Consider the following 21,527-nt stretch of genomic DNA (forward strand, 5'->3'; position numbering starts at 1 on the left):
AACTGTACAAAAAAGATCTTCACGACCCAGATAATCACAATGGTGTAATCACTCACCTAGAGCCAGAGATCCTGGAATGTGAAGTCAAGTGGGCCTTAGAAAGCATCACTATGAACAAAGCTAGTGGAGGTGATGGAATTCCAGTTGAGCTATTTCAAATCCTGAAAGATGATGCTGCCAAAGTGCTGCACTCAGTATGCCAGCAAATTTGGAAAACTCAGCAGTGGCCACAGGACTGGAAAAGGGCAGTTTTCATTCCAGTCCCAAAGAAAGGCAATGCCAAAGAATGCTCAAACTACCACACAATTGCACTCATCTCACACGCTAGTAAAGTAATGCTCAAAATTCTCCAAGCCAGGCTTCAGCAATACGTGAACCATGAACTTGCAGATGTTCAAGCTGGTTTTAGAAAAGGCAGAGGAACCAGAGATCAAATTGCCAACATCCACTGGATCATGGAAAAAGCAAGAGAGTTCCAGAAAAACATCTATTTCTGCTTTATTGACTGTGCCAAAGCCTTTGACTGTGTGGATCACAATAAACTGTGGAAAATTCTGAAAGAGATGGGAATACCAGACCACCTGATCTGCCTCTTGAGAAATTTGTATGCAGGTCAGGAAGCAACAGTTAGAACTGGACATGGAAAAACAGACTGGTTCCAAATAGGAAAAGGAGTACATCAAGGCTGTATATTGTCACCCTGCTTATTTAACTTATATGCAGAGTACATCATGAGAAATGCTGGGCTGGAAGAAGCACAAGCTGGAATCAATATTGCTGAGAGAAATATCAATAACCTCAGATATGCAGATGACACCACCCTTATGGCAGAAAGTGAAGAGGAACTAAAAAGCCTCTTGATGAAGGTGAAAGAGGAGAGTGGAAAAGTTGGCTTAAAACTCAACATTCAGAAAGCGAAGATCATGGCATCTGGTCCCATCACTTCATGGGAATTAGATGGGGAAATAGTGAAAACAGTGTCAGACTTTATTTTTTTGGGCTCCAAAATCACTGCAGATGGTGACTGCAGCCATGAAATTAAAAGACGCTTACTCCTTGGAAGGAAAGTTATGACCAACCTAGATAGCATATTCAAAAGCAGAAATATTACTCTGCCAACAAAGGTCTGTCTAGTCAAGGGTAGGGTTTTTCCAGTGGTCACGTATGGATGTGAGAGTTGGACTGTGAAGAAAGCTGAGCACCGAAGAATTGATGCTTTTGAACTGTGGTGTTGGAGAAGACTCTTGAGAGTCCCTGGACTGCAAGGAGATCCAACCAGTCCATTCTAAAGGAGATCAGCCCTAGGATTTCTTTGGAAGGAATGATGCCAAAGCTGAAACTCCAGTACTTTGGCCACATCATGTTTTCTAAAGTGTTGACTGAAACACGTCTGTTTGTTGGTGGCACCTGAAGAGCCTCATAGTAGGTGCAGATGGCAACTTTAAAAATAATTACCCTGAGCCAGTAGAGAAGAGTGCATATAATACATAGAACAGTGAGTTAGTGTCTAGACTGCAGATAGATGTTCAAACATTCTTGCATTTTTCCCTTCCCCAAACGCTAGACTTCACCTTCCTGTCAGAGTATTTCTCTACTACAGAAAATATCAAGGAAGAGGAAATCATCACCACAGATCATATTACATGCATTTTAGTGTATTTTTTGTTTTTTTTACCTTGCATTCTTGTTTTTATCTCAGTGGGTACTTTCTTTTCCCCACTTTGGTTTTCTTTCCCATGCCTGGAGTCAGAATAAATCTGAGGCATAGCAGTTAGGACTTCAACAAGATGGAACTAGTTTTTACAACCCTAGGGCTTACAGAGGAGCTTGGGGCCTCAGGTATACTTCACGTTTATTATCTTCTTTGTTTCTTGTGTTTTCTGCAGTGTCATGCCAGATTAGCAGTAGCCCAAAAGGACTAAATCTTTCCACTCCCACAATACTGCCATTTGAGGGAAAAGGGATTGTTGTAGCAATTTACCTTTGTATTCTTAGAAATACTTTCAAAAAGTATAAAGATGAATACACAAGTATTTAATGTTAGACATTTATGTTTGTGGTAAATAAGTCAAGTTTCTGTATGAGAGTGAGGTGTAGAGTGGTAAACCAATTTTTTTTTTTTTTTAATTTCACTGGCACCCGCCTTGCAGTGCACAGCCCTGCTGCCCCACAGGGGCCCTCAGGGCAGAACCAAATTTAAATAACAACGTGGCCATTCATTTGCCTCTGATGTAATTTTTGCCGATTCTAAAAAGGACTTTGTGAAAGCCTTAATTACCCTGCCCTGTCTGGAGAGAATTAAGCGATGAATACAGCATCACATTTAATATGAAGAAATTTTTTCTATAGCCATTATATAACTTCTAATTTTCAGATTGATTTGGCATAATATAGATTATTTTCTGCCACTAACTAAAAAATAAGAAATTTAAAAGTCAGAAAATCATGTCCTAGGTTCTAAAAGACATCAACAAATACATTTTTTAGTTGACTATTTATGATTGTTGATTTGGAAGTCAACATCTTAAACAATTGAAGGCTATGAGAATGCTGGCTGAAACTTCTGCAGTATAATTGGCCACATATTGAAAATTCATTCTTCGTAGGTACTTTTCAGAAGGCTTCTTATTTTTCTTGTGTGTAACTTCATTTTTTGTACCTATTGAAGAATCGAGGTCTAATGTAATCCTTGTACATAGAGTAGAGAACACCTAGAAACAAAATACGTATATCAATAGAGTATTCACGGGAAACAAACACTGCATTTCTTCACTTGTATTTTTTCTAAAACTAACCTACAATTAAAAACAAACACCCTCTATCTTATTAATTTTGGGTTTAGATCATACAAGTGGCTCCAGGAAAAAACAAAACAAAACTCAACTTCGATCCCTGAGTTGGGAAGATCCCCAGAGTAGGAAACAGCAACACACTTGAACCAACCCAGTATTCTCGCCTGGAAAATCCCATGGACAGAGAAGCCTGCTGGGCTATACAGTCCGTGGGGTCACAAAGAGTTGGACACATGCACGCTACCTCTTAAATGTAGGTGTTTCCTGCAGTTCTGATCCCAATGCTTTTCTCACCTCATTCACACCTGTTGTTTCACTTGTAAGCAAGTAGATCTCTCTTCTGAGAGTGAGACCCACATATAGACTATATTAAATGTGACATTTCTACATTCCATATGTAGATGGTCTCCAAAACTTGTATATAAGCAAATATGTTGAGCATGCCCCTCAAAATGTACACTTATAAACAAAATAAATGTACTATAGTCAGTCAATATACTGATAAATCTTTTTTGTTTTGTTTTGTTTTTGGCTTTGGCTGCGCAGTGTGGCATGTGTGCTTGGGTGCAAAATCATCTCGGTTGTGTCTGACTCTTTATGACCTTATGGACTGTAGCACACTGGGCTCCTCTGTCCATGGGATTCTCCAAGCAAGAATACTGGCATGGGTTGCCATGCCCTCCTCCAGGGGATCTTCCTGAACCAGGGATCAAACACGTATCTCCTGCCTTGGCAGGCAGGTTCTTTACCACTAGCACCACCCGGGAAGCTCAGTAAGGCATGCAGGATCTTAATTCTTCCACCAGGGATAGAACCCATGCCCCCTGAATTGGGAGTGGGGAGTCTTAATCGCTGGACTACCAGGGAAGTCCCCCCACAGGCATCTTTCTAAACTGTTATCCTGACTATGTTTAAACCCTCCCCTGTTTAAACCCTTCGCTGGTTTACTTCATCTTGTTACTCCTCAACTAGCAACCATGAAAATCTACAGGGGGATCTGTTTTATATCAATTTAGCTCAGCTGTCACTATGTTTTCCAGGATTCCCTTCTCTGCATGGTGGTGGTGGTAGTTTAGTTGCTAAGTCGTGTCCGACTCTTGCGATCCCGTGGACTGTCGCCCGTCAGAATCCTCTGTCCAAGAATACTCTAGTAGTTTGCCATTTCCTTCTCCAGGGATCTTACCTGACCCAGGGATCAAACTCGTGTCTCTTGCACTGCAGGCAGATTCTTTACCAACTGAGCTACTAGGGAAGCCTCCTTTTCTGCATAGTTCTGAGTTAGCTTGGCCATGAGAGACATTTGACTTGAGATCTGAAGGTGAAAAGTGAAGCAGCACCTGCCAAATACTTTTTGCACTTGTTAGGCTTAGTATAGAGGACCAGGTGCTATTATAGTTTGTGTGTGTTGTTTATCTGCTGGCTGTCTCTGCTACTGTTGGGCAGCAGTCAAGCCCACAGGCCTTTCAGCTCCTTGTGAATCTCCTCTATTAGCTTTTCTGGCTCCTGGGCCAGATGTGGATAATAGAAGGTGCCAGCTTTTCTGAACAGGCATGCCATCTAGATCAGAGTCGACAAGATTCTGACTCAAGTTTCCACCTGTCTTTGTGGGTTCCACTTCATCCTTGCAGAGTCTAGTTTCTTTTTCCTTCCCAACTGCTGCGTTATTCAGGTGCCAGGATTAGAAATATAACCAACAGCCTAACATGGACTGTTTGACCAGCTCCCCAAATTGCTTAAGGTCATATCTCTATAATAAATCCCTTTTTCTATATCACTACTAGTAGTTTTTGAAGGAAATGGCAACCCACTCCAGTATTCTTGCCTGGGAAATCCCATGGACAGAGGAGCCTGGCTATAGTTCATGAGGTTATGAAAGAGCTGGACATGACTTAGTGACTAACAACAAAAACAGCTAGTAGGTTTGCTTATCGGATTGAACAGAATGATACAGAATTTGGTATTAGAAGCTCCCAGAGGAACATAACCCTAACATAACATAACATAACCCAGAGGATTGGTTCTGTGAATTAGTTCTGGGTTATTTGGAGTTGATTCTCTAATCTGATTAGATTTAAAGGTATGAATGGCCTTTCTCCCCACTTTCAGTGGCTAAGAGTATGCTGGCAGTCCATGGCATACATTAGCAAAACATTTAAAAAATTATCACCTTGCAGATACCCTTAACCAGGTGCCTATAGAAAGCAAGACCTTAGGTGATCAAGTATATACTGCCGCAGAACATTTAGTGGGAATATGAAGTATAATATAGTTGGTTACTTCTAAGTGTACTGGAAAACTTGGGAAAACTATACAATGGGCTCATGGCTTTTTTTTTTTTTAAAGATGCAATTTATTTTTTTATTTAGATACACAAGGTCTCACAAAGTTGCAGCATGTGGGATCAAAGCCAAGTCCCTGCATTGGGAGCTTGGAGCCTTAGCCACTGGACCTCCAGGGAAGTCCCTGGGCTCATAGCTTTTAATTCCTAGCTCAGGTTTGCAGGAGGGATCTGAAAGCTTTATGACTTTCCAAAAAGAAACTCAATTCCTATGGCCATGAGATTGCTACTTTTGAAAAATATCCACAGAGTCTCATCTTGTGAGTGATTAATCACAACACAAAATGAATTCCCAACCTCACAACACCTCTTATATTAAAGTTTAGGGCATTGCTTTGGAAGGAATGGGACTCTGAAAATTGAAATGGGGACATATGGTCAGATTTCAGTGAAAGTGGGTCCTTGAGCCCCGATATCTTACTGACACTCCTTTGCCAGGAGAAACAGTCCTCTACATCTGTCTGAGAAAGATTGAAACTTGGACCAAAAAGTAGTCTCCACTAAATGAAGCTGAAATACCAGAACTTCCTTAGTATACTTCCATGGTAGAGCAGTGGTTCTTCTGACCTGTGGAGTAAGGGCTCTTATGGTAGGGAAAGCTAAGTGTAAACCATTCTATATGCATCTATTATCAAAGTAATACTGCATTCCCAGGGGGACTGTACAGCTTAGTGTCATCAGCAACACCTTTAAAGATGCCAGGGTGGCGATTTCTACCACATCTCTATTCATTTTGCCTCTTTTGCCAGAAGGCAGAGAGATCTTAGAGAATGATAATGGATTTATAAAAACTTAATCAGGTGATCAGTCTAATTGCAGCTATCATACAGGTGTGGTTTCAGTGCTATAGCAAACCAACATAATTTTTGCTACCTGATTTGCAGCTGTTAATCTGATGGATTGCTTTTTTCTGTACACCTTTTAGTATAAAAAGACTGTCAGAAGCAGTTTGCTTTCATCTGGCAGGGTCAGTGGTATACTTTCAGTGTTCAGTCTCAGGACTGTGTGAACTTTTCAGCCCTATGCCACAATCTAGTCTGTAGGACCTTGATCATCTCTGTTCCACAGGATAGCATATCAGTCCATTACACTGATCTGATCTATCAAGGGGAAATTGCTGCTATATTGTTAGGCTAGGGAAAAGGGTGTCTGGAATGTATACCTTCTGGGGCATTTCTTAGTACTCCCATGTCCTGTGATTAAAGAAGGTGGAAAATTACACCCAATACAGGAAGGATGATTAATGACCCACATCATTTAAGAATGAAGGTTTGGGTTAACAGCCCAGTCAAATAACTATGAATAGCCAAGGTGTTTTTGGAAGGCAAAGGATGGAAAAATGCCTAGTGGAAAAACATGGTTATAATATGAGCCATGCTTACCTGACCAGTTGCAAAAACAAAGACTGTGATGGTTAGGAATATTTATTCCTTGTTTTTATATGAATACACTTGTGTATATTCACCAGTTTTTGTTTTTGTTTTTGTTTTTTTTTTTTACTGTTTGCCACTTTCATTTACCTACCATCTAATATAAAAAGTGTTAATAGTAGTTAAACTTATATCTCAGTATTTAAGTCACAGGATATCAAAAGGGAACATGACTCAGCTCAAAAATGAATCAACATCACCCAAAGGGAAACTTGGGGAGAGAGCATGTTTTCGGTTATACAAGGCATGTTTGATTTTGCCATTTGTTTTTATTTGAAGGTAAGTGTATTAAGAGATGTATATATGGATGCCAGGTGGACAAGTAGTAGAAGGTGATGGATTTGTGTTGTGTCAACTTAGCTAAAATGTAACTAGGTTTTCCAAAATTCCTTTCCTTTTGTCAACTACAAATTGGAACTTGCCATCTACCTTGATAAGTATTAAATCGTGCGCTGCTGCTGCAGCTCTTGATTTTCAACACCCCCCGAAAGGAGTTTAGGGTAGAAAGCAGAAATGAGGCACTCTGTGCTCAGGGAAAACCTGGGAAGGCAGGTCTTCAGATAGTTAGATATTTTCAGGAGCTGACTTAATGAGCCCAATTCTTATATCTCCTATCTAGAAAAGCACTAAAATCCTTCATAGTGATGACTATTCTTTGTGACCACCAGAAAGCTTCACAAGACTAGCAGAAACCTTCTGGAAGCTATGTGTTTGACTCCATGTATTCCCCCTTCACCAAAATCACATACAGAATGATGTTACCCCCACTCCACCCGACCCCTGCCTCTTTGGAGTAATTTCTCAGAGCTATCTGAGGTGCTGCCTCCCAGGCTGAAATCTTCATTTTGCCCCAAATAAACCTCAACTCGCAACTGTCACATTGTGCATTTTTTTAAGTTGACACTTTCATTCCCTGAAAAACTGCACAGGAGATATTTAGCATGAGCCTAGAAGGCAGAGGTAAAGCAACAGCCAAGGTCTCTTAACCCGACAAGGCACTGCTGCAGCGTGTTTTTGCGTATCTGCTGGACCACTTCGTTGGCATGGGGCAGCAATCAGGAGTGCAGCTACCATGGCTCCCGCTGACTTTCCTCTTTCACTTTCTCTGACTCCTTGGCCAGGTCTGTGTTTAGTTCCAGGATGAGGGGCATCAGCTTTTTCTATGTCACTCCCAGCATCTACTTTGAAGGCTTAGAAATGGTGAGAACTCCACAAGGATTCCAGAATATCCTGTGTGTTCTAGGTCATCCTTGTAGGTTCTAGATTTTCCTTGCTTTTCTCATTTTTCATCTACCATTTCTTAATAACTGCTTGCTCTGACCACTTCAGGTCCCAGTTCCTGATACATAAGCAAGAGCCTTACGATTACATAAATCCAAATACCTATAACAATTCTCTTACTTTATGTTACTACTAGTAGTTCTACAGTCTCAACAAACACAGATTTATCTCCTACCATACCAAGCTATGTAGAGTTCCACTAACACGCCATGCTTTTGTGACTTTTTCCTCTGCCTAGAGCCCCAACTTCCTTCCCTGCTTAGTTATTTCCTCTATATTCTTGGCTCACCACATGGTTTGCATCCTTAGAGAGGCCTCCCTGGATTCTCAGCTCTAGATGCCCCTCCTTTGTGCTTGTGCTTCCATGGCAACCTGTGTTATTTTGCTGTCGTCCATTTGACTTTATACTGTCTTTTCCTGCTCTTGGTCTCAGAGAAGGCAATGGCACCCCACTCCAGTACTCTTGCCTGGAAAATCCCATGGACGGAGGAGCCTGGTGGGCTGCAGTCCATGGGGTCGCTAAGAGTCAGACACGACTGAGCGACTTCACTTGCACTTTTCACTTTCATGCACTGGAGAAGGAAATGGCAACCCACTCCAGTGTTCTTGCCTGGAGAATCCCAGGGATGGGGGAGCCTGGTGGGCTGCTGTCTATGGGGTCGCACAGAGTCGCACACGACTGAAGCGACTTAGCAGCAGCAGCAGCTCTTGGTCTCTCTCCCTAAGGAGACTAAACTGTTGGAGGGCAGGGAGTTACTTTTTATATCCCTAGACCAGCACAGTGCCTTGCACAGAGCACGTGCTCAGGGTTTGCTGAATGATGAAAATGAGAACACATTACTCTGTAGTAACGTTTCCTGTTGTATTTTGTTCAAGTATCACATATCACAACTCATAGTAAGAAGATAATTACCATATAACTCCCTCTAGGCAAGTCCCACACTCATCATCTCATAATCCTAGATCTACTCAGGCAGAATCTACTTTGCACAGTATGAAGGGGAGCTAAGAACATTGTGACTTGTTCTTATTAATGTAGACAAGAAACCCTAGATAATTTAGGTCCCAAAGTAAATTCTTTGTCTATCTGAACTATCTGATTTAGCTGTTGATATAGCCTGAATAAACCAGATAATTTTACACCATTCTTTGGATTTTACTGTGTAAATGTCACTTAATTTACAGACTAATAAAAAAAATTGCCTATTGCTCAAGCTGAATAGCTGAGTTACATAGGGTATAAACTATTCACTGGTCCTTTTATCACAGAGGATAATACAAACTATAACTTAGTTATTTACCGGGTTTTTCCTTTTAAAAATTGAAGTATATTTCACATACAACATTATGGTATACAACATAATGATTCTGTATTTGTATGTATTGTGAAATGATCATCACAATAAGCCTAGTTAACATTTATCACCAGATATAGTTACAGAATTTTTCCTTTTGATGAGAACTTTCAAGATCTACTCTCTAGGCAACCTTCAAATATGCAATACAGCATTATTAACTATAGTCACCATGCTATACATTATATCCCCATGACTTATGCATTTTATAACTGGAATTTTGTACCTTTGCCTACTGAGGTTTTTTCAGTGCTTAAAATACCACGACATTAAGCCTATAACTGGGCAGCAACCTCAACCAAGTGAAGATCGCTGCCTTTCTTTCCAATCCTCCTCCATTAATCATCTTGATCCAATATTCATGAATGAATATAAATGAATGAATAAATAAAAATACTCTAATCTGAATGAATGAATAATGAAAATACTCTCAAAGATGGTTAAATCATATACAAATTAAGTAGGTTACCTAGAGTCACAGCTCCTACAACAAATCCTTGGGCAGCAACTCTCATGTGAATAAGATGAATGGACATTTTCTGATCTCTTCTGTATTTTAACTTGTAAAGACCATAGGACACCACAGTCACAAAGCCTGCTATCCCTGTAAATTAAAAAAGTAGAGATTATATAAATAGCAGGCTAAAATTTCCCAAGAACTTAGAAATTTGAATAAAGGGCTGCCCATGGGATCAGTATGTGGAAGATAAGCAAGCAAAACACCAAAAAAATACTTCATTAATGGATTCAGTATCTGCAGTTTTGACTCTTTCAGAAAAAATCAAATTATATAGTATAGAAACTTGTCTAGTGTTTTCCTGAGGCATGGTTTCAAATTTGTAAGCAGTAAGACTTTTATTTGGGGCAAGCTGTTTAACCAGTGAGTGAACCAACCAAAATCTCAGCATTCAAAGCTTTTGGGTGTTTGGCTTTATTCCTCTCTACTTTTTATTAATATTAAATAAGGAGTAAATCTAGTGAAGTGAAAGAAACTTTAATATCTTAAGTGAAAATGACCTGTTGATTTTTAATAAGAGGTAAAAAGGTGTGAATATTTGCATGAGAAGCCTGTGAATCTGGGAAGAACTGTGATTCTAAAAAATTCCAGAAGCCCATACAAATATTTTTGTATTCCTTACACATGTCAAGAACTGAATATACAGCTGTGACAACCAAGATTGTATGCAGTTGACTCTAAAACAGAAACCTGAATAGCAATCAACTGAATAGGGAAAATTCTAGTAAGTGATTTGAAACAGTGTGAGAAGTTAATCCATGACAAATCAAAATAACCATATAACAAATAAGGGGATGACTATCTGAATTAGCTTGAATTTACATCTCACACCAGACCCTCCAAAAAACTCTGGATGGGTTAGAGTTAAGTATGAAAACAAAACAAATTTATTAAGAAAATCTAGAAGAAAATAGAACAGAATATTTATGACATCTAAAAAAGGGGTAAGGTAGACTTAAAGTGAGGACAAAAATGCTGTATTTTGATGACAGAATAAAGGAAACTTCTGCATGGTAAAAGCGTGGCTCTATTTGGGGGCTCTCTGTTCTACTGATTTATGCACCTACTTTCATCAATACCACATTGTCTTGACTACTATATCTCTATAGTAACCCTTAACTTCAGGTAAGGATGATTCCTCCCGCTTTTTCTCAAAAAGGTTGCTTTATGTCAAATCTCAACATGAATCAGCCGTAGGTATACATGTATCCCCTCTTGAAGCTCCCTCCCATCTCCCTCCCCATCCCAGCCCTCTAGGTTAATACAGAGCCCCTGTTTGAATTTCCTGAGCCATACAGCAAAGCAATTATCCTTCAATAAAAAATAAATAAATTTAAAAAGAGGTTGTTTTAGTCATTCTAGAACTTTTGCCTTTATATGAATTTTAGAATAAGTTTGTTTACATCTACAAAAAAACCCCATTGCTGGTATTTTGATAGGAATTACACTAAACCCATAGATGAGTTTGGGGAAAACTGACATCTTTATTGAGTCATACAATCCACGAACACAACAGTCTCTATATTCATTTAGGTCTTCTTTGATTTCTTTCATTAGCATTTTGTATTTTTCACCATACAGATTTTATACATGTTTTCTGAAGCTTGAAAGTGAAAGCGTTAGTTGCTCAGTCGTGTCTGACTCTTTGCAACACCATGGACTGTAGCCTGCCAGGCTCCCCTGTCCCCTGTCCATGGAATTTTCCAGGCAAGAGTACTGAAGTGGGTAGCTATTCTCTTCTCTAGGGAATCTTCCCGACTCAGGGATTGAACCCACGTCTCCTGCACTACAGGCAGATTCTTTACTGTCTGAGCCACCAGGAAAACCCTAATCATTTCGTTTTCTTTAGAGTGACTGTAAATGGTCTCATGGCTTTAATTTTGGCTTCCATGTGTTTGATGTTAGTATATGGAAATGCAATTGGTGCTTAACTAGAATAGCAAGTTTCGACTAACTATGTTGGCGTGTGTTTGCCTCTATGGGTGGGTGAGGATATATTTATTCTAAGAATCAGAGTAAATAATCACATTTATATGAAAATTTTGTATGCTAATTAGCAACAAGTGAAATTGAAATAAAAATGACAAACAAAAACAGCAAAAAACAAATTACAGTAAAACAGTGATGGCAGGTACACTGAGAAACAGGTACAATGCTGAAAGCTCTGTAAAGATTTAGCCAAATCATTCTGGAAAGAAATCTGAAAAGATATAATAATTGATATTAAACTAACATATGAGAAGTTTAAGAGGGAAGGGACATATGTGTACCTATGACTGATTCATGTTGATATATGACAGAAACCATCACAATATTGTAAAGTAATTACCCTCCAATTAAAAATAAAATTAAAAAAAAACTGAACATGCTTCATGCCCTGAAAATTCTACTTTGGGGAAAATACTCCAAGGAAGTAAGCAAAAGAAAAGTCAAGAAGTTGACACAGATGTTTATGGCTACACTATGAATGAGGAAAAACAAAACAACCCAAATGGCCCAAACAGAGGAAAAACTATCAGAGCTGTAAAAAAAATTGTAAATATAATTATGCTTACATTATAGTATAATATACTACTATGAAATATTAAGTAAAAGAAGCAAAAATAAATAATCTATTGACACAGAGTTTAAATAACATGTAATGTTTTGAAGTGTCATTATTTAGACCTTAGCAGTGAGCATAAGATTTTAAACAATATAAATCAATTATAACGACAGAAGTCAAGATAAGAAATTAAAACGTTCTATAAATTATCTGCATAGAATACTCCATCCTGCGGAAGAAAATACTTAGTAGATATTCTTAATAAAACGAGTAAAACAAACCAGTAATATATAACACAAATTTTATCATTTAGTTTTCTAGCAAAAACTTGGCTCTCTTCCCTTATCAAGACTCTGTTCTTACTGAAATTTGTTTTGCTTCTTTTAGAGATTAAAGTCAGACCCTTTACTGTTTTCCATACAGAATCTCTGTAGTTTGTATATAATTGAGTTTAGCTGGAAACACTTTCATCTTTCTACTTTAATCACCCTAAATGTCTCTGGAAAAACAATTTAATTTACAACAGACACAGTGATTAATCTGTTCATTATAGTGATCTGTTCAAGTGACACTGAGTTCTTGAATTTTTTTTCTAGTTAAAAATGCTAAAGATGATAAAATAATCACTATAAAATTATTTGCCTCCCTTTCTTGTGCTATTACAAGCCTTAATCAAATTAAGTGAAACTTTTAAACACAGAATACTACTTTAAAGTAAAATTTTGATTATTTTTGATACGTGAATAATGACACATAAAGTTGCTAGATTTGTAGTGACATTTAATGGAAACATATGACTTATACCTATCTAGAAGCTTTTGTGGAATTAATCACAAACTTATGTTTGTCTGATTTATATATATATACATTTAAATTTTATTGAAGTATAATTGATTTACAACCTTGTGTTAATTTCTGCTGTACAACAAAGTGATTCTGTTTTACATATATATATTCTTATTCATATTCTTTTCCATTTATAGTTAATCACACTATATTGAGTATAGTTACCTGTATATATGTATGATTTAAATACTTTTTTTTAAAATAGTTTCCAGACTAAACACTAGGAGAGAGGGATGGCTGAAGTATACACTAATAATGCTTAGGGCAGCTAAAGTATCCAAAAGAGAAGGAAAAGAAAGTTTAGCTTTTGAAACAAAATACTGGTGCTTAGATTTTTTTTTTAATTCCACATATATATAGTATTTGATAAAAATGTAAACACATTAAATGTGTTGGGAAAGGATAAAGAGGCCAAGACTCCAGATACAATTATAATAATATTGATACTTCTTGCATCAAGCATTTATTTAACCATCAATCTTAGCATCTGGAACACATCAGGAAGCCAACAACAAGCCTCAGAGAATGAACACCAAAGTTCATGCTCTCAATTATATAGGTAGGCCCAGACTTTCATTCAGAGCTTCTTAACTCTGAATTGACTCACAGTTCTTTGAGCTTGGGTATCTAGCTTCTGGCAACACAAAATATTAGAAGCAAAAGTTTCTGATGGTACCCAACAGTAATGGAAGAAAGAGAAAAATCTATAAACATTGGACACAAGAACTTAAAGAGATATGTAGATCTTCCTTAACTCGTGATGGGATTACATCTTGATAAACCCATAAGTTGAAAATACTGTAAGTCAAAAATTCATTTAATACAACCTCACCTATTGAAGCCGAGCCTACTTTAAACGTGCTCAGAGTACCTACATTAGCCTGTAGTTAGGCAAAATCATTGAATGCAAAGCCTATTTTATAATACAGTGTTGAATATCTCATGTAACTGATTGAATATCATACTGAAAGTGAAAAACAGGATGTTGGGTACAGAGTGGTTGTAAAGGTATTGGGTGTTTACCTTCATGATGGTGAGGCTGACTGGGAGCTGCTGCTAGCCAGCACCATCATAAGAGTATTGTATCACACATCGTTAGCCCAGGAAAAGACCAACATTCAAAGGATGATTTCTACTTGAATGCACATTGCTTTCTCATCATCTCAAAGTCAAAAAGTCATAACTCTGTATACAGAGTCTCTGTATACATCTTAATAGTTCCTAACAGACTCAGTCTAATAAACTGATTTGGCTGCTACTGATTCTGAATCATTATAGGAAAGTTACAGTCTATTCACTCAATTCTATTTAGACTGGTTGGGAAGTTTTTAAAAAATTTTTTTATATAAAACTGTAATTTTATTTTTTATATTTATTTATTGGCTGTGCCAAGAGGCATGTGGGATCTTAGTTCCCCAATTAGGCATTGAACCCATCCCCCCTGCACTGGACATGCAGAATCTTAACCACTGGACCACCAGGGAAGTACTTGGCAATGAGTACTTTTAAATAGACTGTGAATGAAAATGAATTAAATGGAATAAAAATCTGATGCTTCATAATAATAATAGCTAACATTTACTGAGTATTTGTCATATACTAGGAACCGTGCTGAAAGTTTAACTCATACATGCATAGCAGGGCTTAGCTTCAATTATCTGAAAGTATTCAATTATATAAAATATCTCAATACTCAAAGATACTGGTCGAGGTATTATTGTGTTATTACAGTTCTACAGTATCCAGTCAAGGCTTGTACTTACCTACAGGGACAAATGGGGAGTCTCTAGATTTTCTGATCAGTCGGGATAACTGGCCTTCGTCTTCATCTGCTGACCACTGGTTATCTGAAGACATTCTTCTCTCTAATAACTAGGGGATAAATGCGGTTGCTATGAATGATCAGAAAGAATCCGTTTCCCTCTTCCAATATACTCTTATGTGTTCTTCATTTGCTTGACATGACTGTCTGCTCAACTGAAATAAAGTTATCTTTCTTTCACCCTCTGCATTGTGGAATCCTTTCATTTTGTTTAGGGGTGGAGGAAAAAGAAATATACAGAGTGGTAAATAATAATCAGATTCCATGAATACAGAGTAAAACCATACATCATAGGAGTGTTACTCAGTCCCCTTTCACTGTTCAGCATTTGTAATCATTGGGAATCTCAGAACTTCCACAAAGAGTAAGAGCAGAGTTTCTATTACAAAATACAGTTTCAAAGAATGATGGCAAAGCCAACATAGGCAAAAATTACTCCAGATTTACAGTTGCTGGGAGAATGACCACTCCAGTTCTGCAGAATGTGTAGGGTACTATAAAGTCATTGAGATTTTTACCAAGCACCTACCATGTACCAGGTGTACCTAGTCAATTGAAATAATCTTCCTTGTCTGCATAAGATGAACGAGGAAGCTAGCAAGAGCAACTATAATCACAATCAACATGAGCTGGAATTATCTGTTTGTTATCCGTGCAACCCTCTATTTTTAACCCTCAAATCTGAAATACGATGGCTTCATTCTTTGATATCAACCAGCTTTCATCAGAAAATGTAATCTGGTAAACGGCAGAAGCACAATACCTTTAGCGTACTCCACCACCTGCAGCCTGTCTTCTGGTGTTCGCTTAGCAGGAAGCCGTGGATCAGAACAGGCTTTGCAAAGACGGGACACGTTCAGGTGCAATTTCTAATTAATTGATAATGGGAAAGCCAGTACCCTCGCCCCAGCAAGGAGGAGTGGCCGGCTGGTATTGGCCAAGGTTTCATAAGCCCCAGCTGGAAACTTACTAGTAGCAGGACCTGGACCACAAACATTAGGTTTTCGAAGATAACACTCAAGGAAACATTAAGCTTTTCAAGAAAAGGCCTTTCCTTCTGCCTTCAAAAGGGTGCTCCCAATTCCCTCTGTGGTTGAGTCCCCGTTACCCAACTCCTAGTCCAGAAATTGAATGGAAAGTGGGGGCAGGGTTACAACAGTGGGTTTGTAGGTGGGAGTGGGGTTAGCTTTATGAGGCCAAGATTCTTGTTGTCTTTTAGTGCGCTTGCCAGATGGCCGCCCACGGTGGCCGAGATCTGAGGCTGAGGAGCCGCGAGCCTGTTGGGACCTCATCTGACCGCCAAGCCCTCGCACCTGAGCTCCACGTGGAGCTGGGAGCTGCACGCTTGCCCTGCCAGGAAGGACGTGACATCACTGCGCCCTCGGCCAATCCGAAGGCCCGGGGCTGGGAGACAGACGGTGTGAGTGAGCTGCGCCTGCTCGGCGCGAAGCTACTGTCTTTCCCTGCAGGTGGTGGTGGACGCTGTCTTCGCTGCTTCTGTGAGGGTGCAGCCTTGAGGCCTCAGAGAAATTCTGACTCCGGTCTCCCAACTGCAGCCACGAACGCCTCAGGTGGAGGACAGAGGACCAGGTAGAGTTTGCGCTTTTACCTTAGAAGTTTGAAGTTTTTAATTATTTTAGATTTACAGAAAAGTTCCCAGAATACTACAAGAAAACTGTATATCTGATAACTTGGATTCCCCTTTGTTAACATTTAGTCGCGTTTGCTTTATCATTTTCCTCTGGATATGGTTTCTTCCTTCCTATGAGCCACCTGAAGAAAGTTGCACACGGATAGGCCTGTACCCCTATGTACTTTGTGTGCACTTGGGGCATTTTGTTACATAACCGTCGTACAAAGAGCAAAAATAGGAAATTAACAGTGCTATAATATGATAATCTCAAGATTTTATTCACATTTCACTAATGGTCCCAATAATCCTTAACAGCAAAAAAAAAATTTTTTTTTCTTGTCAAGGATCCAGTCCACTCCAATACACATTACATTTGGTTGTCAAGTGTCTTTTAGACTCCTTTAATCTGGAACATTTCCTTAGTTGGTCCATTACTCAAGATTCTTCAGAGAAACAGAATTGATGGGTTGTTTTTTTTTTTTTTTTTTTTAATATTCATTTGTTTCTTTGGCTCTGTTGGGTCTTAGCTGCGGCACACGGGATCTTCATTGTAAGCCATGGACCCTCTAGTTTTGTCTCACGAACTCTAGAGCTCAGTGGGCTTTAGTAGTTGCAGATTCTTAAATTTCTGATCTTACTCAGTGACTTTTTTTCCCCCCTTCTGTGAAATGAAGAGTGAAGCTGTCTGCTGAGAGGAACATTGTGGAAATGAGTGTGGTGAAGGTTTGTCCTTTGTGGCAACTGAGGGCAAATTATGAGATTTCTTAGCAACAATGAAAGTCTAACTCAGATTTTGTACTTTCTCCTGAGAGCAGCAGAGGAAGAAAATGGCTGGGATCAACTGTTTGTTTAACAAAGGTTAATTGAGTGCTGCAGACAGAAAGATGTCTTAAGACAAATGCCCTGTCCTCAAGAAGCTCAGAATCAAGTTGGGGAGATGGATGAGTAAAGCAGTGTCACGTGAGAACCTGTTGAGATGATGGGAGGAAGAGGTATGGACTTATAGGAGCTAAAGGATCTTAAAATTCAAACTGCAGAGTTAAAGAATTCTTTTAGAGAAAGTGACTTATGGGATTTTTTTTTAAAGAAAACTTATAGATTTTAGGTGAAGAGATGGTAGGGATGTTGCAGGCAGAGGGTACAACTTGTGGAAAGGCACAGAGGCAAACAGCAAAAGTGGTTCAAGGTGTAGAATTGGGTGGGAGTGGCTTGTAGAGGATGGAGCTATACGACCAGTGAGGCCAGATCATGAGACCCTTGCATTTTATTCATTAAAATTTTTTTATTGGAGTATAGTTGATTTACAATATTGTGTTAGTTTCAAGTGTATAGCAAAGTGAATCAGTTCTCTCTCTCCATAAACATATATCCATTCTTTTTTTAGGTTCTTTTCCCATGTAAGTTGTTAACAAAATATTGAGTAGAGTTCCCTGTGCTGTATAAGTCTTTGTTAGTTACCTATTTTATATATAGTAGTGTGTATATGTTAATCCCAATCTCCTAATTTATCACTTACTCCCACGTTTTCCCTTTGGTAACAGTAAGTTTGATTTCAAGATTTGTGAGTTTGTTACTATTTGTAAATAAGTTCCTTGTATTGTTTTTAAAATTAGATTCCACATATAAGTGATATCATGTGATATTTGTCTGTCTCTGACTCACTTCACTTAGTATAATAATCTCTGGGTCCATCCATTTTGCTGCAAATGGCATTATGTCATTCTTTTCTATGGCTGAGTAATATTCCATTGTATACACGTACCATATTTTCTTTATCTGTTCATCTGCTGATGGACATTTTGGTTGCTTCTATGTCTTGGCTATTGTAAATTGTGCTGCTGTGAACATTGGGATGCATGTATTTTTTTGAATTATGTTTTTTTGTGAACATATACCAAGGACTGAGACTGCTGGATCATATGGTAGATTGATATTTAGTTTTTTAAGGAACCTCCATATTGTTCTCCATAATGATTATACCACTTTAAATTCCCACCAATCGTGTAGGAGGGTTTCCCTTTCTCCACACCCTCTTCAGCATTTTTTTGGTTTGTTTTTAGACTATTTGATGATGGCCATTCTGACTGGTGTGAGGTGATTCAGCATTGCATTTTTCTAATGATTAGTGATGTTGAGCATCACCAGCTTACAACCAGCCTTACTTACAACCAGCCTCCAATTTCTCTTCCACATGGAAGTAACAACTGAAACAGGGTAAATAGCCAGGCTTTGTCCCCTGAGGACACCATAAAATAACAGTCATGGCAGGAACAGAGAGGGGCTAAACCTTGTTTGAGTAAAAGGATCAGTTGAGCTCAGTTCAGTCACTCAGTCTTGTCTGACTCTTTGCGACCCCATGAATCGCAGCATGCCAGGCCTTCCTGTCCATCACCAACTCCCAGAGTTCACTCAAACTCATGTCCATCGAGTTGGTGATGCCATCCAGCCATCTCATCCTCTGTCGTCCCCTTCTCTCCTGCCCCCAATCCCTCCCAGCATCAGAGTCTTTTCCAATGAGTCAGCTCTTCGCATGAGGTGGCCAAAGTATTGGAGTTTCAGCGTTAGCACAGTCCTACCAAAGAACACTCAGGACTGATCTCCTTTAGAATGGACTGGTTGGATCTCCTTGCAGTCCAAGGGACTCTCAAGAGTCTTCTCCAACACCACAGTTCAAAAGTATCAATTCTTTGGTGCTCAGCCTTCTTCACAGTCCAACTCTCACATCCATACATGACCACTGGAAAAACCATAGCCTTGACTAGATGGACCTTTGTTGGCAAAGTAATGTCTCTGCTTTTGAATATGCTATCTAGGTTGGTCATAACTTTCCCTCCAAGAAGTAAGCGTCATTTACTTTCATGGCTGCAGTCACCATCTGCAGTGATTTTGGAGCCCCCCAAAATACTGTTTTCCCATCTATTTGCCATGAAGTGGTGGGACCAGATGCCATGATCTTCGCTTTCTGAATGTTGAGTTTTAAGCCAACTTTTTCACTCTCCTCTTTCATTTTCGTCAGGAGGCTCTTTACTTCCTCTTCACTTTCTGCCATAAGGGTGGTGTCATCTGCATATCTGAGGTGTTTGATATTTCTCCCGGCAATCTGATTCCCACTTGTGCTTCTTCCAGCCCAGCGTTTCTCATGATGTACTCTGCATATAAGTTAAATAAGCAGGGTGACAATATATAGCCTTGACGTACTCCTTTTCCTATTTGGAACCAGTGTGTTGTTCCATGTCCAGTTCTAACTGTTGCTTCCTGACCTGCATATAGGTTTCTCAAGAGGCAGGTCAGGTGGTCTGGTATTCCCATCTCTTGAAGAATTTTCCACAGTTTATTGTGATCCACAGAGTCAAAGGCTTTGGCATAGTCAATAAGGCAGAAATAGATGCTTTTCTGGAACTCTCTTGCTTTTTCAATGATCCAGGGGATGTTGGCAATTTGATCTCTGGTTCTTCTGCTTTTTCTAAAACCAGCTTGAACATCTGGAAATTCATGGTTCACATATTGCTGAAGCCTGGCTTGGAGAATTTTGAGCATTACTTTACTAGCGTGTGAGATGAGTGCAATTGTGCAGTAGTTTGAGCATTCTTTGGCATTGCCTTTCTTTGGGATTGGAATGAAAACTGACCTTTTCCAGTCCTGTGGGCACTGCTAAGTTTTCCAAATTTGCTGGCATATTGAGTGTAGCACTTTCATAGCATCATCTTTTAGGATTTGAAATAGCTCAACTGGAATTCCATCACCTCCACTAGCTTTGTTCGTAGTGATGCTCTCTAAGGCCCAGTTGACTTCACATTCCAGGATCTCTGGCTCTAGGTCAGTGATCACACCATCATGATTATCTGGGTCGTGAAGATCTTTTTTGTACAGTTCTTCTGTGTATTCTTGCCACCTCTTCTTAATATCTTCTGCTTCTGTTAGGTCCATACCATTTCTGTCCCTTATCGAGCCCAGCTTTGCAAGAAATGTTCCCGTGGTATCTCTAATTTTCTGGAAGAGATCTCTAGTCTTTCTCATTCTGTTGTTTTGCTCTATTTCTTTGCATTGATTGCTGAGGAAGGCTTTCTTATCTCTTGCTATTCTTTGGAACTCTGCATTCAGATGTTTATATCTTTCCTTTTCTCCTTTGCTTTTTGCTTCTCTTCTTTTCACAGCTATTTGTAAAACCTCCCCAGACAGCCATTTTGCTTTTTTGCATTTCTTTTCCATGGGGATGGTCTTGATCCCTGTCTCCTGTACAATGTCACGAACCTCCGTCCATAGTTCATCAGGCACTCTGTCTATCAGATCTGGTCCCTTAAATCTATTTCTCACTTCCAAGGTATAATCATAAGGGATTTGATTTAGGTCAAACCTGAATGGTTTAGTGGTTTTCCCTACTTTCTTCAATTTCAGTCTGAATTTGGCAATAAGGAATTCATGATCTGAGCCACAGTCAGCTCCTGGTCTTGTTTTTGCTGACTGTATAGAGCTTCTCCATCTTTGGCTGCAAAGAATATAATCAATCTGATTTCGATGTTGACCATCTGGTGATGTCCATGTGTAGAGTCTTCTCTTGTGTTGTTGGAAGAGAGTGTTTGCTATGACCAGTGCGTTTTCTTGGCAAAACTCTATTAGCCTTTGCCCTGCTTCATTCCGTATTCCAAGGCCAAATTTGCCTGTTACTTTAGGCAGTAACTCCTGTTACTACCCGAGGCAATCTACAGATTCAGTGCTGCTGCTGCGTCGCCTCATTTGTGTCCGACTCTCTGTGACCCTATAGACGGCAGCCCACCAGGCTCCCCCATCCCTGGGATTCTCCAGGCAAGAACACTGGAGTGGGTTGCCATTTCCTTCTCCAATGCATGAAAGTGAAAAGTGAAATTGAAGTTGCTCAGTCGTGTCCGACTCTTAGCGACCCCATGGACTACAGCCCAACAGGCTCCTCCATCCATGGGATTTTCCAGGCAAGAGTACTGGAGTTGGGGT

General features: G+C 39.3%; 1 protein-coding gene across 1 annotated transcript; it reads right to left on the reverse strand.

Annotated features, from left to right (window-relative positions):
* Positions 1–1,724: 1,724 nt before the first annotated feature.
* Positions 1,725–14,968, reverse strand: HIGD1C (HIG1 hypoxia inducible domain family member 1C). The gene is made up of 3 exons (XM_010805008.4): positions 14,868–14,968; positions 9,666–9,800; positions 1,725–2,711 (listed from the first exon to the last, which is right to left on the reverse strand). The coding sequence occupies exons 1-3, from the start codon at positions 14,959–14,961 to the stop codon at positions 2,647–2,649; spliced, it is 294 nt and encodes a 97-aa protein (XP_010803310.1). The 5' UTR covers positions 14,962–14,968; the 3' UTR covers positions 1,725–2,646.
* Positions 14,969–21,527: the final 6,559 nt, after the last annotated feature.

The sequence above is a fragment of the Bos taurus genome, chromosome 5, assembly GCF_002263795.3.
Source record: "Bos taurus isolate L1 Dominette 01449 registration number 42190680 breed Hereford chromosome 5, ARS-UCD2.0, whole genome shotgun sequence".
Lineage (NCBI taxonomy): Eukaryota > Metazoa > Chordata > Mammalia > Artiodactyla > Bovidae > Bos > Bos taurus.